Source organism: Triturus cristatus, chromosome 8 (assembly GCF_964204655.1).
Source record: "Triturus cristatus chromosome 8, aTriCri1.1, whole genome shotgun sequence".
NCBI classification, from domain to species: domain Eukaryota; kingdom Metazoa; phylum Chordata; class Amphibia; order Caudata; family Salamandridae; genus Triturus; species Triturus cristatus.
The window spans coordinates 13238870-13266422 of NC_140591.1; the positions used below are offsets into that span (position 1 = coordinate 13238870).

At 47.4% G+C, this 27553-nt stretch overlaps 1 protein-coding gene across 1 annotated transcript in view; it reads right to left on the reverse strand.

Moving 5' to 3' along the window:
- Positions 1–23461, reverse strand: part of TIMMDC1 (translocase of inner mitochondrial membrane domain containing 1) — a 97750-nt gene extending 74289 nt beyond the window's left edge. Inside the window, exons 1-2 of the mRNA XM_085620729.1 lie at positions 23361–23461; positions 2539–2755 (exon numbers count right to left, since the gene is read on the reverse strand). Of these exons, the coding sequence (XP_085476855.1) occupies positions 2539–2741 (203 nt within the window). The 5' untranslated portion in view covers positions 2742–2755; positions 23361–23461. The remainder of the gene's footprint in view (positions 1–2538; positions 2756–23360) is intronic.
- Between the last annotated feature and the right edge of the window lie 4092 nt (positions 23462–27553).

Below are 27553 nucleotides of genomic sequence, written 5' to 3' on the forward strand. Positions count from 1 at the left end.
CTTGTCTAACTCCTTTTCTTCTAATAAATTAATTTATAAAATGAATATGGGCCACCTCAGTGAAAGAAGCTGAATAATTTGATTTGAAAGCTCGACCATCTCGGGCTTAGGGACCTGTTGATATCCTCATAACTGTTATAACAAGCATTGGCAGAGCTACAAGGTTCCGCTTACACGAGGTATTAGCTTTGTCAATTTTGTTTTAGCCATTTTATACAGCAGCGCCGCTTCTGAGCAGCATGGCTCAAAGTTAAAAAAAAAAAAATGTAAATACGCAACTAAGCTGCGCTCGCTTGCCGTGATACAGTATTATTTTTTACTGCTGGCAGGAGGGGGGTGGGTGGGCAGCAACACAGAGGGAAGAGGAGGCAACACAGACAATGGAGAGTGCAGGGAAAAAAGCGACATAAACCAGTCGGCGATGTCATATTGCGTTTTTTTTTTTGTTATGGCGGGTGGGGTTGGGGATGGTGGGGCGGGAGTCAACATGAACAATGGCAGGAGTCAGAGCGTCACAGAGCAACATGGTCAATAAAGAGAGGGCAGTGGGGCAGAGCAACACAGAGGGTGGGTGGGTATAATCAAGGTAACACAGACAATGGAAGGAAGACTGGCAAGCCAACCCGGACAATGGAAGCTGGGAGAAAAAGGCAAGTGGGGCCAAGCTAACAGACAACAAAAGGAAGGACAACAGATGGGAGGCAAGTCAACACGGATGACGAATGGAAGGAGGGAGTACGGAAAACTAACACAGACAATAAATAGAAGGACGGAGGAAAGGCTTGTGGGGGCAGGCCAACTGGGACAGTGAATAGAAGTAGGGAGGAGAAGTAGGCCGGGAAGGCGAGTGGGAGTAAGCAAACACAAACAACAAACAGGAGGGAGGGAGTGCTTTATAGGGCAAGCCAACAGAAGGAGGTAGGGATCGTGGGGACAACCAAATGAACAGAGAAGGCACGCTGAGGGAACAGAGGCAGTTGCGCTCAAATAAAAAAGAGAAAAGTAAAACAATGAGCAAAGGAAGGACACAAGTAATGCGTCCATGCTCTGGGGGGACAAGCAAAAGAAGAGGAAGGAAGCCTGTGACAGATGACCTTTAAGAAGCAAGCAAACAAGAGTGACAATGAAGCCAACAATGGTAACAAAGGGTGGGCTCTAAGCCCATTGATGGAAAACAAAAGGTCTTGTCAAGGCAGCGCATGAGTTGTCTAAGCAAGACCTAAAAAGGGAGGCAACTCACTGGTCTTTATTTCTTTACCCGATCTTCGCCTATTGTTGCCATCATGGCCAAAATCCAAGCTCCTGGACCGGCAGCATTGTAGTACCGTTAAATAAAAAGAGATCTCATGTCTTCCTAGTTACACAAATAACACTCTTAGACGCAGAAGGGAAAATATTTGGCAAAAGTATTTTAGAACCCCTCCAGTGCTGGGCAACTATTAATAACGTAATACCAATAGAGCAAGGAGGTTTTATAGCGAACACTTCCACATTACATAATATTGCCATATTACAATCCATTATGGTAAAATACATAAGAACAAGAGGATAATTGATTTATTCAGCCTTTACAGACATTTTTCCAGCTTTTGTGTAACTAGATTCATTTTGTGGAGAAAAAAAAAATTAACTTTAGCAGTTTCCCATAATTCCTTGCAATTAGTTATAGCCCTTTGCACTGTTACTCGGTTGGCGTCAGGTACTATTGGGAGGGAACCAGGGCCTTTTCTCGAAAATGTTAACAAAAAATGGTTTGAAACAAGAATGTTTATTTGCACCTTAATTGTTTTTCTTTATATTCATGATTTACTGTCTATTCTCCTTGCATCTTCAGATGACGCTTCAAGTCAAGGTTTTTTAAAGTTACCCAGTTTATTGTATGCAGGCGATGTAAAATTGTTCAATCTCACTACAAAGTCTACAAAAATGTCTAGACAGTCTACACCACGGGTACTCACAGACAGTACTGAGGACCGAAATGTTTGGTGGGTTAGATTGGATCTACCGTAGAGCAGGTGTGATAGGCTCCCACCATGTTTCAACCGCTCTAAAAGTATAAGATGGTCAACTGTCTAATGAGGGGGCCTAGCATTAGGAGAACATTTCCTGCCCATGACTAAGGAAAGGAGGGTCTATTCCGTAAATTTAGCTGAGGCACTTTTGGTACCGCTTGCAGCTATGAACCCAGACTGATGGTCATGAAGGTGGTGGTGGTGTAGCCCCAAGTACTCATGAAGTTGGCTACTCCCTTCCTTGCCATGATTTTGCTGGTAAAGGCGTTGGCGACCACTCTCCGTCGGGGTCAGGCCAACGCGTACTTAGGATCTTACGCTGCAAAGGAACTCGCCAATTACTTGGTCCCTTAGCGTTCTTCTCAGCAGATTTACGTGTACGGGATTGTGGGGCTTCGGAGGGAAGATCATCCGCGGGGGTTGTCAGTGGACGGACTGTGGTCAGTTTGTAACATACTCATACTGATGCTGCCGCACAATGGAACATGCTCACTCACAGACTGCCTACAAACAAATGCATACTCACTCGTGTTTGAACAGCTCTTGGATCCGATCCCATCCGGACTCTGGAGGTAGCGGGGGAGGGCTGCCCATGCAATCGGGTAGAACCAGCAGCTCCTTGTCCAGATGGGGCATGGCATCGTCTCCCTGTGCCAGGACCTGGGGAAAGGGGCACAGGCGCTGACGCAGAGTCAGGCCAGACTGAGGGTACGGCTCTGGTGTCCCCATGGATGAAGCCGCCACTGAGAAGTAAAGAAAAGGAGTGGTAACTATTACAGCAAGACAGATGCAATAACATTCCAAGAAACAGCTTAACAACCTGCGCCGTGATATCTCTCTGCCTCGAATAGGCTAGAGACAGCAAACTGTGAATCTGAACCCACCTCACTGCTCTCTGATCACTATGGAAAGTCTGCGGCCGCTTCACCACTGCTGAGGCCTTCTGAGCACTGCCAGGGTTTAAGATTTCGAGAACAATAATAATAAAAGCGCACCACAAACCCCAGGTACTTGTAGAGTTACTATTAGCAAATACAACCGGCACACATTTTATCAGCATGTCCGGATGAGAGGCTTAGACAGCCCTGCTGGGAATCGAACCTCTAACGTGTGTCACGTCAATGCAGCAGTCACTTAGTCAACGCATTTATTTATCTTCCATTGCTGCAAATTTCTCCACAGGTTCTTAGCACTGTATAGCTTCTACCGAAAGCACATCAACAGAACACAGTCACGTGAGAGAGTTGTTGGACAATTCAGAAGCAGGTGATGTTAGGGGGCCTAGGAGTGTATGGCATACTATGCAAGAGAGACCTTGGGGTGACAAGCAGTGGTTTGAAGAGGCAATGCGTGGAACGATAGTGCAGATGGCACGCGAGGTCTCGAAGTAGGGCTTAGATAATGAATGCCGTTACTATGAGAGGCTGGGGTGCGTGGCACAGTGTGGTCCACAGAGCGCACCACCAGAGGCCTAGGGCTGGATTTAGGCGACACATCTAGTAAAGGTTGGTGGGGGAGGCAGCACAACATGGTTTGATAAAAGTGAGAAGCACAAGGATTATTTACACATACGTTCCTAGTAGAGGGGTGGAGTGACAAAGGTTGAGGGTCTTGTACACATCTTGGCCTCCTTGTTGCACTGAGCGTAGGATCCAATAATAAAATTCAAGGGCCTCAGTCACACCGCTTGTACAAGATGTCTGCGTACACAACATTTTCACGGTAGTATAAGGAAAATTTAGATTTTTTTTGGGGGGGGGGGGGGGGGGAGGAATTGATTTTTCCCGCTGACTTACATTCAAGAGAAGGAGGTTTCGGACAGAAGACACCTAAAAAACAACAACAACAAAAAAGCCATTTGGGGCTTTAAAACAATGGTGAATTTCCCACCTGAATCGGGTCTGCGGATATGTATTTGTCTGAGACTTTTATTCTCCATTAAAGCTGCAGTGATGTGATCTTTAAAGATCTCCCATGTTTAGAGATTGAGTCTCGATTACTCTATTAATATTTTGCGAGATAGATTGAAGTGATTGCTGGGGGGAAATGGTCTGTTGACCTACAGGACTGGCGGACGATCATTTGACCCTTTTAGTGCCTGGCCATTGCAATCATGCTTGCAGCAGAAACAAAGCATTTCTGTGGGGATGGAGAGAGGTGGCCTGCATGGCTCTGGAGAGTGTGTGTCCCTGCCTCAATTTCACCAAAGCACGCTGAAGCATTTCGAGCCACCTCATCATACACTACGATGATGCAAGCGCGCTTGGGTTACTCCGTAAGAGGGGCTAACACTAAAAGCGGGATGTTTGGTTGATGGAGGCACCGTGTGCTCCCTTTTACCAAGTGTGATTCTCGTCTGCTCATCGAGCTGCAGACGACCGACAGCTATTGCTCTTCCAGGGCCCTGCAGCGGGGTTCTTCATACGACCACCGGGGAAATGGATGCTGCATTGGTGAAACATTTTGTGTGCATAGAGGATGCATGCATGGATTGCTTGCGGCACAGGTGGCCCTAACCAAACTGGGATCCATTATGTATTTGTACATGCTGGTGGTATCAACAATGGAGGTTGGAGAGAGTCCAGACTGCAAAAGTAAATTGCAAGGCTCTCCCCAGACCGTTCTTCCTCCTGCACTGTGTCCACTGCCCTGTTTTCTCAGCAGTCCTCCACCTGGCTATTCCTCCTAGTCCCAAGCGACCCTCTTCAAATGTTGCCAAACAGGAGGGACACCCAGGTGCACAGTGAGGCTGGGCTTGGGGAGCTGGTGGGAATGCGGGATAGGAGAGCAACACAGCTTCAGCAGGGTTATTACTCGGAAGACAGATACAGCGGGTCTACTGGAACTAGCGTCTGACCTGCTTGAGGTGGGCTTAAGGCCGGTGGGACGCCTTGAGGCAGCTTCTAGCAGATCATTTAGAAATTGATTCCTTGAAGACAAGATCGATGTAGCTGAGATGCAGGGACAGACACTTACAGTAGTCTAACTTGGGTTATATGAAGATGTCGATCACATGGACATAAATGTGTGAGTCTTCTCTTTTCTAATTCTTGGCATTCATTCAGCCCTTTGCACGCAAAAAGGTAAAACACCTGTAAGAGCACCGAAGAGCAAGGCAGGGGGAGAAGGAGTGGGTGTGTGGGGGGATCCAAGTGCCAGACACCCTGGATGTGGGAATATGAGGGATCGTACATGCACATGCGACTACGGTAGACAGAACATCCAAGAGTTTCATGATGATTTCCATCTTTCTGTCCATGACTTGGCATCGATCACATCAAGAACCTACCACGGGCTGTATTCCCGTCATTTTGTTATGGTTGAGAGAATGGTCAATGTAGTCCCAGTCCAGCATGAGGCAAGTGCCCGGTATGATAGAGTAAAGTAAAGGTATGAAGAGCGGCCTCAACACTTGCAATGTCTGCCCTGGGCTTGGTGAAACATACAGGGTTGAAGAGCTTCTCTGATGATGAGCTGGTCTAAGGACACGGGAGGTTTAGCTCTGCCCGTATTTATGACGTTGCACCCTCCTTCCTGATGACTCCTTTGAGGTTGCACCCTCCTTCCTGAAGACTCCTTTGAGGTTGCATCCTCCTTCCTGGTGACTCCTTTGAGGTAGAAGCCTCCTTCCTGATGACTCCTTTGAGGTTGCAGCCTCCTTCCTGGTGACTCCTTTGAGGTTGCACCCTCCTTCCTGGTGACTCCTTTGAGGTTGCAGCCTCCTTCCTGAAGACTCCTTTGAGGTTGCAGCCTCCTTCCTGAAGACTCCTTTGAGGTTGCAGCCTCCTTCCTGAAGACTCCTTTGAGGTTGCAGCCTCCTTCCTGATGACTCCTTTGAGGTTGTAGCCTCCTTCCTGAGGACTCCTTTGAGGTTGCAGCCTCCTTCCTGAAGACTCCTTTGAGGTTGCAGCCTCCTTCCTGAAGACTCCTTTGAGGTTGCAGCCTTCTTCCTGAAGACTCCTTTGAGGTTGCAGCCTCCTTCCTGAGGACTCCTTTGAGGTTGCAGTCTCCTTCCTGAGGACTCCTTTGAGGTTGCAGTCTCCTTCCTGAACACTCCTTTGAGGTTGCACCATCCTTCCTGAGGACTCCTTTGAGGTTGCACCCTCCTTCCTGAAGACTCCTTTGAGGTTGCAGCCTCCTTCCTGAGGACTCCTTTGAGGTTGCATCCTCCTCCCTGAGGACTCCTTTGACGTTACATCCTCCTTCCTGAGGACTCCGAGGTTGCGAGCCTTGCAGCAATTAGTTTGCTTATAGTCGTCCGTGCTGCCTTGAGGAAGGCCATGATTTTGATTAATTTCTGGGAAGTGACCTCCCCACAAGGAGCGAGCGTGCTGCAGTGGGCTTCAGATGGAATTGATCGCAATGTTTTCTCCGGCAGCCTTCCTGCTCTTACCTGAAGTGTTAGATGGTTTTGATTGACTTCCCATTGCAAAGGCATTCTTGCTGACATGTGTTTCTATCAGCAGTGTCAGACTGGGACAAAAAAAACTAATTCGGCCCAGGCACTTAAATAAAAGTGCCGCCCATTAGTGAACTAGGTAGCTAAAAAAGTGTCCCACATTTGGCAAACATTCCAGTTTTGAACTTGTAAAGAAAGCTGCATGGCTAATTGCAAGGTATGGGCAGCTGTAAGTACTTGTGTTTGCTGCGGGCAATGTTTGTGGTAATATTAGGGATTCAAACGCTAAACAAGTCCCAAAATAGGCCAAACTGGTCCTAAAACAGGCCTACAAACTGCTAAAAAAACAGTCCACACACTGATCTGTCAGCCAAGCCCTTTGGGCACAACCCGGTTACCCTAAAGGCCAGTTTAACCCTGTCCACCGATGGCTTCGCTCGTCCGATTCCAACAGATTGAACCTTGTCAAAGCAAGGCTTCTGTGATGGTCCCTGCCATGCGAGTGGAGACAATAGTTGTTGTTTTGGATGTAGCTTGTAGAGTTCAATCCATTGAATACTTTAACCAGATCTACAACCTCCTGCCATTCTTGCAGTCAAGTCTTGTACAATCCCTTAGTATTGCTTTGTAAACCATCGGCTTAACGGAAGTCTGTGAGTATGGAAACACCTGCAGAGTAAGTTAAATTATCTTCCTCCTTCGACCATCTGGACTTATGCACTTTATTGTTTGGGTTGATGAATTCTTCCCAGCATAGGTCAGTCAGAGGGGCTGAGCATGTTTTGCTGTGGTTAGCTGCATAACCCACCCACCCCTGGAATCCAGGTTTGACCAGAGTGTATCCAGTCAGCCTGGAGGGCTGCTGTTGGCGATGACTGTGGTACATGGAGCGCGACTGCCACCGTTTCCTCAAGGATCACACATCAGAGCTTCTCCACAGCTGACCATACCTCAGCACCAAATTATTTTCTACTTTAGTTTTGGTTGGTACAAAGCCCAGAATTACAACTCTGAAGGGGCATGAGAAGAAGAGCATGCCCTTGGCAATTGCTTCCGCCTTCCTAGAAGCCTTCTCCATGTGTGGGTCCCAGGATGTTGAGGTGCTAAAAGGATACGCCAGGTAGGTAAAGACCTGCACTCTTTCTACTGGCCCCCTTTCTAGATAAAATAACTTGGATCTTGAGTTCTTTTAATGTGAGCCCCAGACCATGATCTTGCTTTGTACTATATTAGTCATAACGCTGTTCTCTGCAGTAGTTTTCTGTACAGAGACGCAGCTGCTGGAGAGCATTTGGAGCACGCACCAGGAGCACCGAGTCATCAGCGTAGAGTAGTATTAGGATGGAGACTTTTAGGATTTTGGGTGCATCCAAGGCAATTTTCAAGAGTTCCTTAGGAATATCGTTTATGTATTTGTTGAAAAATAAGCAGGAGGCCAGTAGCCGGCTTGTTTTACCCATTTTAACAGGGAGTTCAGACATCATGCCATTTCTGTTCTTTCTTTGAGATCTTTTCGGGGGTAAGGTTGACTCGGGGTTGGGGCTTCAAGGGCTCGTCTGGGTTCCATGAGACATTTACTTCCCTTTTGCCCAGCTTGGTGTTGAGATCACACACTATGAAGATTTGACAGTCTGTCCTCTACATCACTTTCATGTAGGACAATCAAATATTCAAATCCCTTTAGTTTGGGGCACTGTGCGTATAGGTTTCATATCATGAGTACGGAGTTCTCAAGTACGAGAATATCAATTATGAGCAGCGCTCGGCTGCTGGTTATCACCAAGGTATTTGGTTTAATTTTGTGCAGCCGTTAGCTTGGCTGGAATTCAGGAGTTCTCTACAACTGTGTTGTATTAAAAGGTCAACGGTTTTGAATCCTTGGGGTTCGAATGGGGTTACGTGCCATGTTTCCTTCAGGAAGTGAGGTCATTATATTCAAGGACTTTTTTAACCTCTGAGACGGAGGCCATCTCACTAAGACCAGCTATATTCCAGAAGACAATTTTAATTGCGGGGTTGGTGTTTGGACCAAGTCAGAATTGTGCTTTAGGCCTGAAGTCTTTGTCGAAAAGAGGATCGTGATGTGCTCAGAGATGTTTTCAGTGATTATGCAAAGCAGAACTTCACTTGTCTTTATCTAGAAGTCATGACAGCTGCCATCTCCATTGCTTTCCATTAACCCTTCTCCAAGTTTACTTTGGTCGAAGTTGGGTTGAATAAGCCAGCAGTGGTCTTCTTTGTATTCTTGCAAAAGGAACAAATGATGGACGGTATGTTGAACAATGCAAACATTCACCCCTAGTCACAAAGATCTGTGTTTAATGCATCATTATTTTGCTCACCACGCCATTCCAGTTTGGACCCAGCCATATGCAAATCAGTCCTGACCCTGTTCCTCATGGGAACAGTCCAGCCCGACCTGCCAAGCCAGGGCCCCCCTGAACCCGGAAACAAGCTTCCGGGGACCGGTTTCGGGGTAATACCGTTCATCAGCCAGGCTAGCTTGAAGCCAGTGGCAAAGTGAGCAAGGGACCCACATCTGGGCATACCCTGCCAACTTAGGGCGAACAAAGCAAACACAAGGACATGATGGACGGATCGCTGAAACTTTTCAGACACTCACCCTCAGTCACAGATCTGGGTTGAATCCAGCATTGTTCTTTAGCTCACTTCGCCACCCCAGTTCAGAGACAGCTATATGCAAATTAGTCTTGACCCTGTGCCTCATGGGAACAGTCCAGCTTGAACTGCCAAGCCATGTCTTCCCTGGACCGGAAACAAGCCTCCTGGGTGCAGTTTTGGAGCATCGCCCCCCCCCTTGTGCATTATCCCCTGTGGTTTTTAAATATGATAATGGGGCACTGTCCTGGTATATAGTCACATCTCATGTATCTAGCGAATCTGATGCCTCTGGGGCTTGCCGGGTATTTTGGCATTTCCTCTTCAATGCTGAGATCAATCAGTGGGATTGCCTCCCAACTCTGACCTGTGGACGTCTTGGGTGATCCTTGTGGTTTGGCCTCTTCTTGCGGTTTGCCTCTTCTAGCTTCCCCCCCCCCCTGCAAGGGGAGTTAATGTGGTGGCTCACAGTGCAAACCAACTTTATTTCTTATGACCTCAATCCCTCTCTCTTGATCTTGTCTGCTAACACGTATCCTGAGGCTGTCTCTTAGCTCTAATGTCGTGTTCACGGCGCTTGCCGGTGCTCCCGCTAACACACACACAGAAACGATCGGGAGACTCACTTCCGGGTGGAGGTTGAGTCCCGGTCTAGTCTTTCACCAAAGACGAAAGGTCAGGAAAAACACTTCCAGGGGAAACGCATAAACATCGCGTTTTCCCACCGGTTCAATGTTCGAATTCTTGGAAGTTCCCCGAGTCGCGAGGATTGTCCCGGAGCCATGCAGCATCGGACACGAGCGGACTCTCTTCCTGCTGTAGAGACGCTGGAGGGCTTTTCATCCCTACGCTGGAAACAAGTCGAGGTATCATTCCTGCACCGAGCCTTGCAAACGCAGGAGCGTTGCGGGGTTTGTCTCTTGTTTTCACCGCGCTGGAGCGCTTTATAGTTATTTTGTTAGCACCGCGCTGGAGCGCTTTATAGTTATTTTGTTAGCACCGCGCTGGAAGCGCTTTATAGTTATTTTGTTAGCACCGCGCTGGAAGCGCTTTCTAGTTATTTTTGTTTGCACCGCGCAGGAGCGCTGAGGGGTCCTCTTGATTTATACAGCACAAGAGCGCGTGTCAGTTCCTACTTGCTTTCCTTGCGCTGGAGCGCGATTCCAGGAGTGTTTTACTTTGGGGTTATTGGTGAGTGATGCAGTGCCCCATCGCACATGCGCTCTGAGGGGGGATAGAGTACCACAGTGTTGAAGCAGCGTACATCAGGACGTGTGCCTTCCAGAGGTGCCTCTGTTGTTGCCAAGCAGTTTGTTCTACTATACACGCAGGAGCGCTTCCCCTTGGTTTGCCGAGGAGCTTGCAGTGCAGCACCTCGCTTAGACGCTACTTCAACTGGGCTGCAAGTGGACTGAAACCCGTGGTCTGCAGAGCACTGGTGAGTCTTCAGAATTGGGGACACGGGTTTTTCTGTGTGTGGATTACGGGTTGTATAACGAGTAGGAGTTGGAGTCCCTTACTGAACTGGGTCTTTTCCTGTTTTCCAGTTGACTTCAAGACACCCAACACACCACCTCCTACCTTCTTTCTGGCTCCCTTCCCTGCGTCCATCTCATCCCTGCTGGGTACTACTGTCCACGAGGGTCAGGTGGGTACAGGGGCGGGCGCTCTTGTCGTCTCTGCGGAATCGCTCCACAAGCAGAGGTAAGCCTTGTGGGGTACCTGACATCTAAGCTTTCACTCTCCATCACACGAACAATGTTATTTACACTGAAGAAAGAGAGCTCAGTTCTGGCTGGGGTGCTAATGACCCTTCTAAAACCCTTTTAACCGCTGCTCCCACCGTTCCATACAGGCACCACATAGGCCAGGTCATCCCACTGATTTCTACAGGGGAGTTCTGAGAGGAGCTCAAATGACCTTGTGAGGACCTGGAGTACCGATGAGAGCAGCAGTAATTGCAAACTGCTGGCCCACATATGTAGTGGGAGGTGAAAGGCACAGGCAAATACGGAGAATATACTAGTGAGATTTTTTTTGTAAGTAAGGAGTAAGCACAAAGTACAAACATATGCAGCAAGAACATTAAGAGATCAGGGTGCTGGTGGTCTCTGGCTTGCATGTCAGCTGGCGGCAGTTTACGTGTAGGCTACAGATTACATGTAGTTACAGTCGGCTGTGAGGAGTTAGGCACTAATTTAATACCGATTTGTTAGACAGGATCATACTCATGATAATTAGCACCCATGCATACAAGGGAGGGATGTGGGTGAGGGATAGGCAAGGCAGGAGTGATTTAAGCACACTGCCACTTACCCTCGGGACAAGCCACCGTTCATTCCAGGTGCTTTACTAGCAGTAAGGAGACCCCAGAGGTCACCAAAAGGATACGTACAAATTAGTGTTGAGCAGGAAACACAGATGAGAACAGTGAATAAACATTAACAGACCTCATCGTCTTCCTTCCCATCAAGAATTTGTGCGGTCTTTTCAAGTTTGGTTATGGTTATGACGGCTTATGATGAATTATGTTACAGGTTCAAAAGTTACTATTATGTGTCCTTTTTACACTGTGCTGAGTTAGAGATGTACAAACGTGTTTCTTTTGGTAAAATTATTAAAATAGCACACACTAAAGTAAATACCTTAGTAAGTGCTATTTAAATCATTTTAACCACTTTTACTGATAAACCAGTAATGTCATTTGAATAATTAGTCATATGAGGTCAGATCCTGTGATGATACTAATTACACAAATGAGTACTTACTCATAAGAACTTTCGGAAATACAGCTTTCTCCAAGCTCTGGCTGAAGTAAAAAAAGTGAAAAATAGACTTAGTCATGGGACAACATAAACGATCTCTGGTTATCTCAAGTTAGGTGAAAGTATTAAATCTCATTATACGCACCGTTTGCAGCAAAACATTTAGCATGATTGCATGGGAAGAATGAGAATGCCCAGTTGTTATTTAAGACGCTTGTGTTTTCGCGCTATTTAAAGAGCAAATTGTATCAGACATGAGGATGCATTTCATGCTAAAGTATAGCATACTGATTTAGGAGAGGGACTCCATTTTTTTCCCGCCTGAAATTGCCTCTGCTGCAATACAGCTCAACGGGGAAAATATATTCTTCCAATATTTTTCAACATATTCCATTTTCCTTGTCTAAAATGTTGGCATGTATGGTATAACGCCAAATGCTGGTTTTGTATTTCATGTCATTTCATGACAATTCTCTTAAATTTGTGCAATTACACAATAGCAAAATATGCAAATTTGGCACACCTTAAAAATGGAGTACTTATCCCTACTGGAATGTGTCGCGACTTGCCTTGGTTGCTGTACGTCCTCCTCAGAGTTCCAGGTACCTGCCGCTCAGTCAGCGTGTGAGGTCATTAGAATATTGAGAGTGTCAGCGGTTGGATGAGTGTCAGCGGTTGGATGAGTGTCAGCGGTTGGATGAGTGTCAGCGGTTGGATGAGTGTCAGTTGAAGGAATGAGCTGAGCAGCAAGGATGCTGCCCCTGGTGGAGCGTTATCTGTAACTTGGAATAAGCTTAATAAACTTTCATCTTTAGTCCATACTGCTCGGCTATGCACTCTCTTTTATTCATTGTAACACTGGCAACGAGTGGAAAAGAAACTACACGTGAGGAACAAGAAACTTGAGGAACTGCTGAAGAAACTAAGTAAGATTACAAAACAAAAGAGATTGAAGCCTGTGAGGAAGGATTGCGCCTGGTAGCCCCACCAGTGCAGATTACACCAGACAACCTGCAGTTCAGACCAGTGTAAGTGTGCAGCAGATGCTGAGGAATACCCGTTTCAAAAGGATGAAAAACACTGGCGAGGAGTGAACCCGTGAGGCAAGGAGCATTTGACCTGGGGAAGGCTGTACCTTAGAGTTAGAATTGGGACACTTGGGAAAGCTGCTGGAATTAACGTTAAATGCCTAAATGTTGCCCCTATTTGGATATCACTGTGGATAAAATACCAGTGAGGAATGAATCGGCAGCTTGTGGGCAGTAATATATGGAACATACTGGAAGGGGGTTAACTGGCGGCGAGTAATCACTGCAGTGAGTGAATTTTGGGATCTTACCCCAAAAAGACTACTGCTAGTAGCGCAAGGGTTGTTGCAGCATTAAAAACAGGCTGCGTGGGCTGCTATGCATTTCCCCTCAGGCGCGTGTGACGTACAGCAGTGGCACGTGTTAGGTGCAGCGGAAGCCAGAGGAGGCGCATGGCAGCGGACCCGTATACCTTTTTCAGTGATTTACTGAAGAGTGATTCTACGATTTAATTTCAAAGAACATGTATTGTGGGTTGAGTGACATTTTTGTGAAGCATGATTTTGACCATCTTTCCTAAGGGGTTTAGGATGTAGGGGCAATGTGTTAATGAATTTAGAAGAAGATTATAGCAACCTTGATCCGAAAGTACCACTCGTTTACCAGGTTTATATCTATATAGATTTACTCATATCTAATTATAAGTGCAGCTCCAACAAGTTGAGTTATTTTTTTAAAAATCATTTATTGAATATTTTCATAAAAGATAATTAATGATAATATACAAAATTATTCTTTAATTCCAAATGATTGAAGATATGATACAACACATCTATACACATAAGAACATTGATACAACACATCTATACATATAAGAAAATTGATACTGAATTCAAATCAAAATTGGTGAAAGCAAAGCGGTGGATGGAGACTACGCGCGTTTCGGCAAGGAATGCCTTCATCAGGACACCGTCTTAATGCATTGTCACTTCAGTTGCTATCAGGTAACATTTTTTAGATTGGAGAATGTGGTGCCAGCATCTCTTATTACAGTAGCTTGTGTATACTGCAAAGAATTTATGTCTTTGAGAAACTAGAACAAAGGCTTAGAAAAAAGTAGGCCCAAAGTTAAAATCAAGTTGGTAGTTGAGGAAATTCTGGATAAAGAAGATCTTATAGCAAACAATAGAAGTGTCAAGAATTCCTGTCATGCGAGGGGAGGAAAACGGTAACCAGCGAAAACGGACTACATCTCCCAGGATGCTTAGCGGTTGAGAGGTTATGTAAACAGGAGAGCTGTTACATAACTCAAGGAAAACACGCCCTTATGTAAACAGGAGAGCTGTTACATAACTCAAGGAAAACACGCCCTTATGTAAACAGGAGAGCTGTTACATAACTCAAGGACAACACGCCCTATAAAGGGAGGAACCGGGAGGTACAACGCTGTCGGATATTGTGTTTACACCGACGTACCTGCTTAGTGAAGAGCAGTGTTCCGGAGTGGTGCTCCAGTAAGGCAAGAACGGAGGTAGGTCGAGTCGTTACTCCCTGGGCCGTGTCTTGCCCCATCGTCACCTGTGAAGGACCCGGAAGCTCTACCGGTCAACCATTGAGCTTCGCTTTTTTGACTCGGCTGAGTCCAAGCGCAGTGGCGCTTTTGCTGGTTGGAGTCGTAACTCCCAGCCCGACCAGAGATACAGGGACTGCCAGCTGTAACGCACACCAGGAGGTGTTTGCCGCGTTACAGACTCGGAAGTCCACAGGATCGATCGAGCGGCTGCTCTCGGTTCAGTCTTCTTGCTTTGGATTGGGGTATCGGTGACGCATCACCAGGAGGTGACTCCGCGTCCCGGTGCAGTCTGAGGAAGAGGTTGAGTGGCTGCTCCCTTTAGGTAGAGACCCCGGCTGGGTGTTTCCCTGACTCCTCAATTCTCCCCAACACTCTTCGTGCCCCTCACAGCCTACCGATTGGCATTTTCGGCCATTTCATTTCTGCCCTCTGTTGGCATACGCCGGGATCGGCGTATATGCAGAGGACGGTTAGGACCATCCGTGCTGTGGGCTGGTAACGTACTTAGCCTGGAGGATTCCAGTGACTATAACTTTTGTTTAGTCTTTGTATTGTTTTTGCCTTCATTAAAATAACTAACCCTTCACAAGTGGTTGCGTCCTCATTATCGTGTCTGTTAAACGATCCTGAGACGTTCAGGGCGTTACAAGAAGATAATGTTTATAGAAAAGTAGTTGTGAGCGGGCGTACTATCACGAAATTTGTCAGCTTTGAGGAGTATAGTCAAGCCGCTTTTGTTTCAAACAGGTGATTCTGGCTCGTATACGGGTATATTATCTGATGGATTAATATCTGGCGGATAGAGTAACGCCGTATATCGAGGGGGGCATGATTCTAAAAAGAGAGAGCTTCGCTGGTCAGCTGGCACTCGAATTTGATGGCTGCCAAGTGTTAAGCCTGGTAGGAAGTTACCATCCTTCCTATGGGTTAGGATGATGGGGCAGTTTTTAGCCGAATGTTAAGGGGGTACATTGTTACACCCCTATGCAGTAGAGGGTAGGTGAAACCCTGGCCCTGCTTAAGTGTATGGTGATGGGGGTACATGGTTACACCCTAATGCAGTAGAGTGTGGAAGAAGCCCTGGTCCTGATTAATGTTGTGTTATGGAAGGTAGCGGCTGGTCCTGTTAAAGTGCATGTTTTGAGAGGGGTAGTTGTGTTTAGTTTTTGGGCTATCTGCACTCTTGCATTGTGAATTTGTGGGACGTATTGATTGCCTGCATAGTCTACCATCTTGCATCCCATCCTTGTCGCCAGTGTTACAATCAAGGATGTAGTCTTGTAGGTTACAAAAGATGTGCGTTTATTATGTTTAGATCAGGTTGCAGGTAAATCAGGTAAAGCCCCAACAGGAGCAGCATCCTGCTGCTCAGCCCTTCTCTATCTGTCCCAGCCCTGCCAAGTACCACGCATCAGACGTGACACTAACGCATTTTAATGTGGTGATCCGCATCACTGCATTTAAATGCATGCATCACGCATTTGCACGCTGTGAGGGGTGAAGCAGGGTGGTAGTGAAGGTTCCAAGGGCTGAACGAAGGACAGCAGGTTTTGGCGGGGCTGCCCAGCCAGCAGCTGCAGCAGGGCGGCAATTAAGGGATGAGACTGGTGCATTGTGAGTCCAGGAGTCGCCCCCCAGAGCCTACCTGCTCTGATTCACGTCAAAGCCGGTCTCCGCGGATGGGTGCTTACAGCTTTAACGTAGTGCCGCAAGTATCGGGAAATTAAGAGGAGTTGAGCGGGCCCGGTGATCTGCTCTCTCATGATCGCATGCACCAACCACCACGGCAGGCGTCCGGGGAAGGCACACTTACAGCCTGCCACTCCGTCTCCTCCTCTGCTGTGAGTGTCTGTCTCACTGCAGACACTGTGCTTCAAGGCCATGAGTGAGGTCTGTATTTGCCGTTTTTAATTAATAAAGTACATACAGAGGAGAGCTTACTGTTTGATATGAGCCAGCAGAGTCTCTGTTGTTTTAGAGAGTGGTTCATTATCTAGCACTAGTTTAACACTTACAGCGCCGCTGAGACCGGGGCTCACTTCAGTCAAGCAGAGCCGGCCTCTAAGAGTCTGAGCACTCACAACAGCGCATTCGGTCAGGGTGATATACGAGTTCAACACACAGCAGGGTAGTCTAATTGGTTCATTGGGGTCCTCAAGCAGTCACTGCAGCCGCGGGCGGCAGCTTTATCTTTGCTGTGCCCTCCACTACCACAGCAGACAAGGGGCACCAACCTCGTCCATGCCCGACCCCTCAGTGCTGCTTGACCTGGTCTAAAAATAGCTGTGGTCACGTGCATGATGGGGGCAGCGGGGGTACCGCAGTCCAGTCCGACGGAGCACACCTTAGTACAATGAGGCCAATATCAAAGCGTGGGGGCAGAGGAAAGACGTGTCTGAAAAAGTTGGTCTTTCACATTCAGCTAACTGCATGTAAACTAACGCCGCTTGCATATTATAATGAAAGATAAATGCAAGTATAGTAATCAATGGGAAATGCACTCTAACGTTATGAAGCCTCATAGGTTAATACTTTCACTGCAGATGTCCGAGTGTGAGTCACAAAGAGAAACAGAGCTGAATCATGGCTTTGCAGGGTAATACTGACGTGTGTATTTGTATTGCCTTCGACGACTAATTGTTTAATATCAGGGGGCCACAATTGTTTTACAGAGCTATCATTCTTGAAAGGGGCAGTACATAAGTGACTTTACATTTTACGGTTTTTGCAGCAGTTTCAAAATGTTTTTAGAGCTTCTCATTGCTCAAAGGATATCAGTTCTGACATTTATCTATTTCCATGGACTTCATGGTTTACATGAGGGAAAGTGCCACATCACATATTTGGTTGTTTAATGTCACTCATAAGTACACTGAAACACATATGCAGTCTGAAAACTTGGCAGCTCTGTGAGTCAGCTACTGTGAGTGAGTAACTATCATCATTTATTAGCAGCCAGCTGAGATCATCCACGCTAGGGTCTCTCACATCCTATTTGTTACAGTCGGGTCCCACAGTGCCATTTCATTTTTAGCGCTTTGCAGCAGTTTTAAGATCTTCTTAAAGTTTCTCGTTGCTCAAATGAATGTAATTTCGGATATTTATAGGTTTCCCTCATCATCATTTCTTGATTTCACTCGTGAGAAAGTGTCACTCATAGTCGTTGAATGTCACTCATAATTACACTGAAAATGTGAAAATGTCACACAAAAGCAATCTGAAACCTTGTCAGCTAAGCTGTCCACTCAACCAAGCACAAAGACTCATCATTCCAACCATCCAATGACCTCACTCACTGGCTGCACAGCAGGGGCCATCAAGAGAGTGCATGAGACAGCTGCAGGCCACAACAGAAACTTGACAGCCAGGCGCGTAGCTAGGGGGGGGGCGGACCGCCCAGGCGGCACTATATTTAGGGCGGCTGCGGCGGCCTTTATAATTTATTTAGGGACACTGCACAAGTGCACAGTGTCACTAAATAAATTATAAAGTTCGCCGCGGCCGCAACGGCGCGTGCGGTCCAGTTTTGAGTGCAAGGCCCTGCACGCACTGACCTACTTGGTTGTAGTGTGCGCCAGTGCGTCAGCGCCTGCTGCTGCAATTGATGATTGATGCATTGACCGTTAATCTGCCCGCGCGGCGCCGCCCGCGTATACTGGTCCCATCCCAGCCTGCTCCAGGGCCGTCAATCTTGGAGAGGGCGCGCCAGCGTTACCAATGACGGCCCTGGGCTACATTTTTGCCCGGCCCTCGCGTCTCGCGATGAGAACGTAGCGGTGACGCGTCACGCACTTCACCACTAAGCACTCTCGTGAGGACCTTGTGGCCTGGGGCAGTCTGCTCTGCTGCGTCCGTACTCCGTGGATAATTCGTTTTAGTTCAGTACTAGTAGGTAAGAGAATGTCTTTCTTTTCTTTTTAAAAATATACGCAGGCCCAGCAGGACACGTACTTCGTGTGCGCTTCTTTTAAATAGTTTTTATCATTATGGCCGATGCAGGACAACAATAAGACAATAAAAGATGCCCCAATAACGCTGGTGATTAATGATCCGCTGGAGAGCAATTATTTGTCTGTTAGTAGTTTTTAAATGCAGATGAACTGTATTTTGTGTGGAAGCTCAGTGGGTTGCTGCCTTTGCCACAGAGATCATTGTGTTACTTGCAATTCAGAAGTTACAATCCTAACATAGGGCAGTGACCAATGAACTGTCACCCCGGCTCGTTTGATTTAAGCCCTTGATTCTGAGGCCTGCCGGAGCGTAGGACCACTCCTCTTTCTTGATGAACCCCACCCTCACTCTGAATGATTGCACTTGGGCGCTTAAGGCTGCAACCTGGGATTCCCAAAACTGTGTGTCACTCAGCGAGGGTTTCAGTTTGTAGGCAGTGCATGTGATAGGCGTCATCACAGATGCCGGGTCACATGCTGTAAAGAGATACAGCGCGTATGTTTCACTTTTGTGGAAACATGCACGCTGTAGAGATGTTGTGTGGAGTACTGACTGTGAGATTTCCCCACTAATGGCAGCACAGAGCAGCATGGCGGGCCAGGTTGGCACCAGTTATGTGCCGTTTGGTAGCAGCAAGTGTAAGTCCTTTTGCTGTTGCGTTCGCTCCGTTTTTGCTGTGCGCCGTGTTGCCAGTAAAACATAGAACTTCCTTGATCATGCCGCCGCCCGTGCGAGATCATGGTGCCTGCAGTAGCTACCTCATGAGAATGCTGCGTGAATTCGACCTTACCGGACCTCGGACCCTGCGGGAGCAGTAGTCATGGTGGCTCAGCTCTGTCCCATAATGGTCCTCGCTCTGTGATGTAAATTAGTGTCAATATATTTACCTCCTTTGACAAACTTCTTAAATCTCAATTTCTAGTCCGCCCGGCCCCCAAAAGTTATTTGCGCCCTGTGTCGAGTTTAATTATTACAGGAGGAGGCCGGTGTTTGGCCTGTCACCTCCAGACCTCGACACTTCCTGCCTGCTTAGCCCCTGTCCTGGAGGATCGCTGAAGGTTGTGTCTCGTCACAGCGTGAGTCTTTGAGCAGGTGCTGTGTCTTTAAAAGGCACAAGCACTGTTCTCAAGACAGCGGTGCCACATAGCAGCTTTTCTCACGGTCATACCTGAAATAGATCCCGATTGCCAGCAGCAAGAAGGGTGAGAAACTCCAAGAAACTACAGAGGCCCATGGCCAACAGTCTTTATATCTCCAGCTGCAGCACTGTGACTCAGAGTCTTGATAAGTGTGAAAAATGAAAGCTGCTGACATTATAAATGTTCCTGCTATGGTCGGAGTTGTAGTTTAAATATCATGGTATCATCGGGTCTTAAGGGCTACTGTGGAACATACTTTAAAGTGCATGCTAATTATATTTACTGCTATATTCAATGTTTTAAGTTTGAAGGTGATTTTACTAATGTTATTACCGGGAAAAAGCAAAATGGAGCCCGATGGTGCCTGATATGGGGCTGGGGCCCAAGGTCAGCTGTGAGATAAGGTGCACTGGAGAGAGGAGAGGTGGATAATCAAGCCTGTAAGGGAGAGGGTTGCCAAGTCCGGGGTCAGGTGGAGGTAGTAATGAAGAGGGATTCTCCCTGAAGGCTCGCACAGAGGGAGCCTGTAAGGGAGTGCGTTGCAGAGTCCGGAGTCAGGTAGAGGTAGTAATGAAGAGGGATTCTCCCTGAAGGCTCGCACAGAGGGAGCCTGTAAGGGAATGTGTTGCAGAGTCCGGGGTCAGGTGGAGGTAGTAATGAAGAGGGATCCTCCATGAAGACTCGAACAGATGGAGCCTGAGTAATATCACTTGCCTGATACTCCCACCTCAGAAACCTCCTCTTCCCATCAAAGGAACATTACATGGAAAGTGATAAAAAATTAGAAAGAGATTTGGAAAAGAGTGAGTTTTACTGGTCCTTATAAGACTAAGAAGAGATGTATCGTCATTTAATGTCAGCTGTAGATGAAGGTTACATGAACAGTGTCATGTATGTGCATGTCTGCATTGTGTTGAGGGGATTACCAGGTAATTGTTCACGCAGCTCTCTGATGGATGTCACATGCGGTTTTTCTGAGTCCCCAGATAGATCATGCAGTCTGTGTGTTCTCTTTTGTACTGCCAGTCACCGCTGTATTCAACTGTGTAGCCTTGGACCGTGTCATGTATGTGCATGTAAGTTGCATGATCAAGGTAACTATTAGCGGCGATACTACGTGTCTCTCGGACCTCTTTGAAGTGCATGCCCTTCCCCCCCACCCCCCGGGGGGGGGGGGGGCGGCAATCTGAGGGATACCCTTACTTTGTGAAGGCAGCGCACAACCTCTGGATCTATACAATTTCCAGATTCGGTACTTGTATGCTCTTTCCCTTGACGAAAATTCTGCCGACTTTAATTCTTGAGATCAGCCCCTCCTTGCATCTCATTCTCTCAGTTTAAAAAACACTGCTCAGGGCAGACACACAGCAGCAGAGCTCAGCTGGTCATGTAATAACATAGGAGGGAATTTCACCTTCCTAAAAATGTGTTCCACAGGTTTTGGACAGCCCTGTGATTTGTGTACTTGTTCAATGCAAGAAAACTCCGAGAGGCAAAGCTGCTGAAAACACTGTGTGCTGCTGTTGTCAGTGGTGGCAAATTTGGAAACCCTATCTGCATCAGAGGTTTTACAAGGCAGGAATGTGGGCGAACCCCCCAGATTTAACCTCGCTTTCGCCTCCTCTCCTTCCCGATAGTTTCTCTAGGATTCCCTGACTGTTGGCTGCTCACCTGTTGTCTGGTATCTCAGCGAGACTCGAATGCCTCCGAGCTTCACTGGCACCTCTGCAGGGTGAAGAGTGTGTGGGCACCTGCCAGCCGCAGCCAGGGATTTAGGCTTGCAGCAAGGACCGTCCACTCCACGCCAACAGGCAATGAGATTGGGTCCGGGGCCACCTTTTCCACCACCTCCTCAAAAATCTCAAAAGGGGGTGGGTGGGAGGCAGAAGGGCCGGGGAGGGGGTACAGACTGCCACAGAAGGAAGAGACATACTATGACGCATGGTGTTATGTTTTTTTGGGTGTTGCATGGCAGTGCTGATAGCCTAAAGTGCCCACTTCAGCCTCGATCTCTCTCAGCCAGGCGACGTCCAAGGTCAGCATTATTTGTATTCGTGTTGCTGTCAGGTTGGGGTGCCTTTGTCTTTCATAGTATGACTCTATCTGCAGCCTTATATGCACACACTCCATCCAGAAAGAAGGTGCTTGCCTCTGAGTCACAAAGCTTGGCTTGTGACTTGTGAGCCCTTCAGTGGTGCATCTCGGAAGGCAACATAGAAGTTTCACTTTTCACTTTTCTGCCTGGAATCTACTTCGCAAACACTGAAGTGTTTTATTTGGAAGTGCTTGGACTAAGTTTTTATTTATTTGTTTATTTACCAAGTTTTATAGCGTGCACACCCGACCCCAGGCACATTCAAAGTCCCAAGCAACAGTGCAGGGCCATACAATAGATAGTTTCATACTATACAGACAATCTTGGACCAAAAAGTGACAACGTCATAAACTGTTAAAAAACGCACCTATAATCAGCTCTAAAAAATATCTACACATTGAGAAGTGTTACGGTTCAGGACTCAGAAGGCAAACACATTTGTTAAAATATAAAAATGTCCTTAAAACGTAAAAGCTCCAGTTGAAGGGACAATATGATGAGACTTTAAGCCCTAAAACCACTGAGGCTGCCAATGAACAATGCAACCATAACTCACCCCAATGCACCACTACTGGTATCACACATCATGTCCCAAATCATGTCACAAATTACAACATAAATGGCACCACCAGTGACACTCAAGTCCTCTAGTTTTGGTGCAAGGCATGACTATACGTGGGCCACCGTATTACCACTGAGCTACGCTTGGCGTTCGCGGTTTAGGTGCACGACTGGGCAAATACTGCGAGTTGCCTTAATAACGTGCTTTTTAGGTCTGGCCTAAAGACAGCATAAGCTGTCTTGCCAGCTCACTGTTTTGCAAAAAGTATCACACAAAAATACATGCATGTTGAAAGGCTCCCAATCAACACTTTTTCATCATTGGCATCTTGACATGTCGCTCAAATGACACTTTCTCTCACCCTAACAGAAGATATAGAGCTACAGAGCAGGCCACTGAACCCATTGGATGATTTCACTTTGAGTGACGACATTTCGCTCATGTACATGTAGACATGCACCTACAAAATAGTTCCCCAAGAATAGAGATTACTAAGCACTTGCACTTCACATTGACTGATAGTCCCTAAGTTTAGTACGGTTTCTTCAAATATTTCCGTAACTCTTAAGAAATTTATTTTAAATTACAACGTTGATTATTCATTGTTAACCAATTTTTCTATATATATATTTGTCCTACAGAAAATAAACACAAGTCAGTATGGTACCTAGAGTGTATATGCAGTTTGAAACCACACACCCCTCAGTTTTGTGATTGACATTACAACCACTCATATCAGACAGACACCAATAATAACTCCTTGTACAACTGCAGCTTTTCAAATGATTTTTTTTACTATGTTGAAGTGTTGTATCATGCCATTTTGAAAGGTTGCTACTCAGCTAGTCAGAGAAAAGTCCATTGCCTAACTGCTGATACAGCTTGGATCAAGTGGGGTGCAATCACTTTAATAACAAGCATTGAAAATGCAATAGGTCCCGCCTTTGATTAAGTTAAAGCCATTTGCTTTGCTAATGGTATTGTATAGCAAAGCAAATGGCTTTAACTTATTAAAGGTGAGACCTATTGCATTTTTAATGCTGGTTTGTTATGGGGCTCAGTAACCGGTGCAAAGACTCTGACGGGCATTTATCGACCACTGCTCACTAACAGGCCCGTGCACATGGCAGGAACGACGGGCCTCACTCGGGGACCATCACGGGCCTCACTCGGGGGCCATCACAGGCTCCATCGGGCGCTTCTTTCCCTTCTCTTACCTCCACGCAAGGGTCAAAGCAGAAGCTGCACCATCTTTCAAGTTCAGGCACCCGGGCTTCAAAGCGAGTCTTGAAAGGCAGGCCGTCCAATCAGAGTGCGGTATCGGAACCCAAAGCGAGGCTTGAACAGCAGTATGCGCCTATCGGAACCTATTGAAAGTCAGCGTTTCACACACAGCATCTCTGCACATATGTTCAAGAGGCGAGAAGCATGAAGTGAGGGGTGAAACGAAGAGGAGGCGGATCGGATTCAAGAGTAAGAAACAATAACAGAAAAGAGGAATAGAAGTGCCACGATCAACAAAATGTGACCTAGCTTCGGTGCTCTGCTTCACTTTATCGTTTTCTCTCAGAAACATCCTCACTTACTAATATTCACCAAAACAAAGACTGCCAAATTATTGTGAAAACTCAAGCTAAGGGATTCGAATATACTGCTGCAATATGATGCATAGCGTAATGCGCACTACTCCACATGCCTTTACATGACATTCAAAGATGACCGCCTGCTCGACAGCAAGGAGAGCGTTGACCTCCTGGCGCACCCTCTGGTGCCTCTGATTGGCCCATATTAATTCTTCTCCGATTGGCTGAACCTAGGACAAGCTTCAGCTTGGGAGTCAGGTTGTGATTGGCTGGAATACTGACAGCTGTACCAGCTGCTCTGGGGGACACGAAGCCTTGAGCGAGACTGGAGTTGAAAGAATATTAATTAATTTCCGAAGTCACCCCGCTCGCACCTGCAGTCAGTAACATTAGAGGCAGACTGTGCAGGCCAATCAATACAAGTCTGTCACATTTGATGTGCCTTTCTTTGCCTAAATGTCTTTAATCTGCGATGCTGCCTTTTAAATATGATAGTGAATGAGCTGCTGGTGACTAACACCATTTCAGCTTCTGTTCAGAGGGCCCAGCAAATTCAGGAACACAGAGGATAGTGATCCGGCGGTGTACCAACAACATATACTCCGCTACCAAATACTCACCTGGGCCCATAAACACACACAATTGAGTAAACCGCTGGAGTCAAAGATATATATGTGTGAGCACAAAAATCCGGATCAGTTATTCATTATTTCTAACTAACTCTTCACTGATCAAAAAGTTGTTTCCTTTGGTCAATGGACCATTAGTTGAACTAATTGATGGTGATAATGTACATATCTTAACTTTTCTATTCTTTGAAGTAAATAACCACAGACTCAAGGAAGTTTTAAGTCTTTATCTAAATTAAATTGCATATGAACCACTAAAAAAATACAGTACAGTCACCTTCACTCATTAGGAGAGAAAATTCAATTGATTAATCATCAATCACATACTTCAGACTCACGCAATGACTTATGCACAGAAAGGAAGAGGACAGAGAGGAAAGAGCATCTGCAAATACACGAAAATATAGTTACCAAGAATGGTGTGAAGACCAACTTCCTGGCCAAAGGGCTGGTAAGGGTCCCCCGGGATAGTTCAGGCGACAAAGACTTCAGGACAGGATTCAGGACAGGATAGTTGACCTCTCTAATACCAACGATTGTACCGCACCACTCTCTGACACTATCTTCCTCCTCGAGATTCTTCTGCGATCTCCTTATCTAACCCCAATTATAATAGGATAGAAAGTTCTGCATTCGATTCTTCTTCAGCATCTCACAGCATCTCTCCCAGCATCAGCATCACCCGCTACACCAACAGCATCTCCCCTCTCATCATCTCTCAGGCTCTTGTGCTAACTAACTAAAGTCACCTTAATTATACCTTTCGTTCTGGATGTTCCACCCACTAAACTTTCCATATCATAAAAATACTAAATCTAATTGGTCGTGCAAGGGGGAATGATCATCACACCATGCTTATATGTCATCAAATTCCATTAAACTATTGTTCACGGGGGTGTGGTCTGCCTAGCAGCGGAATGGCCGCTCTTTGAGTGTGCTCCGCGGGCCGGGAAAAATATCCTTTTAACATCCTGAATTGCGGTGGGGCTGCGACGCTGTAACCGGCACCCTCGGAGTGCTGACCAGCTGCCCATTGATTTGCTGTTGCTCCGAGCCCTGGGCGGGCCCTGAGACGCTAGATCGCGGGAGGGTCCTGCTGAGCCCGCGGTGCCTGCCTGTGGCGACTGCGGCGGCCTACGGACCTGAAAATTGAGCCCGGGATGCAGTGACGGAGCAGACCTGGATGAGCGGCGGAGCTGCGGCTGCCTGATTCGACCGACGCGGGTCGCAGCTGCTGTGAGAGAGGCGTTCCTGAGCTGGAGGACCATAGGAGACTCGGTGAGTCTGAACGTGTCCCGTGACTGAGGCTGTCCCAGAAGGCGGCGAGGGATTGTCTCCGTGTGTGCAGGAAGGCCAGAGGGCGCCATCTTGAAGAGTTGTGTACATCACGGGGAGCACAGCAGGCCAAGGAGTCGAGTGTGCCTTTGCTTCCCCTTATCGGCGGTGGTCTCGGGAGGAGTGTAGCGTGGAGCTGGGCCATGCGTGATGCTTCTTGAGGTACTGGTGCTGTCCCCTGGAGTTATTTCATCGTGGAATGGCGCTCGAGGACAGCTGCTAAACGGGTGATCTGGCGGATGAACATACAGCCCCAGGGAGGGGTTTAAAGGAGCTGCGATGGGCCTCGAGCTGCGGTAGTAGGCGTGGAGCCCAGGCACACTGCCATCGCAGCGCCCTGTGGATGAGACACCTGCTAGCAAGATACTGTGGATGTGCCCTGCTGTATCGTCCCCCCCGGATTGCATTGTGAGCACCCAGGTGTGATACGCACCCTTTGGAATAAGACGGATTGGGCGGACACCTGCTGGGACTCGACTTCTGTCCTGTCGCTCCTGGGTGCGGTGAGCGGCTGTGAGGTGCTGGGGGCGACCCGGAGCGGTGTAGAGGGCGGTGCGGTGTGCTTCGATATCGAGGTGAGCTGCACTGCTGCCCCTCGCTGGGAAGTCTGCTTTGTGCGGGTCGGAGGTGGGGTAGTCTGCAGACCCGCTTGCACCCTGGGATTCTGCCATTGTCCTGATTGTTGGCAAGTTGGTGCAAAATGGGAAAGCATGATGCCAAGCAGCCGAAGCTGACATTTGACAAGCGAGCCACACGCCATGCTGAGCTGCCTTCGGATATGAAGCCGGAGGAACAGCCGGAGTTGCACTCTGAGGATGGGGGAGAGGATTTGCGCACTTTAATGCTGGAAATGCGTTCTAGCCTGCGAAACATTGACTCAAAGCTGGACACCCTGACCTCGCAGTTGGACTCGGTTAAAGCCCAGGTTTCTACACACGAAAATCGCTTAGATGCCCTAGAAAACCGGCATACTGAATTCCATGACTTTCAAGTAGAAACGAAAGAGCAACTGTTAAATATGGACAAACTCCTGGGTGTTATTCGCGCTAAAAACGACGATTTAGAAGCGAGGTCGCGCAGAAATAACATACACATTACCGGGATTCCGGAGACCACCGGGATTACTAGGATGGAGAGCTACATGACGGAGCTCCTACACGCGCTGTTTGATCCTCAGCTGTCCCCGGTCTTCGTGGTGGAAAGGGCGCACAGATCCCTGGAGCAGCGACCACCGGTAGGGGCACCGCCACGACCGATACTGGCCAAATTACTGATTACCAAGAACGGTACACTATTTTGAGATTGGCGAGAGAAAAAGAACAATTGACATACCAAGGTAAAGCCGTGTCATTCTATTCGGACTTTACGCCGGCCGTGCAGGCAGCGAGACGTGAGTTCCTGCAGGCCAAGCGCATCCTCCTGCAAGCGCAGATCCCGTACTCCTTGCTTTATCCCGCAAAACAGAAGGTTTCTTATGAGGGGACTGCACACTATTTCACTGATGCAAAGTCCGCACTTAAATTTGCTAAGCATATAGGAGGGAAGAAGGGCAAAGAGACCCGCGGGCCGTCGACGCCAGCGTCTGGTCACTTGAGTGATAATGACTGATGCCGAGTTAGATCCTGATTGAGCTCCACATGTACTCATTATACTGCCGTAATAAGTGATTCTCTGTTCAAATGCAACTGCGAGTCAATATGATGTTACTCTTATTTTTCTGGTGGCGTGCTTTTGGGTTGCCGGGGTTGGGGTTGTGGCCACACCGCTGGATTCCCGGCCACCCTGTTTACTCAGGGGTGATTGCTGACGCCACCATGCCCCCATGGGAGGTTTCCCTTGCAATGCTCAAAATTGGGTATGTTT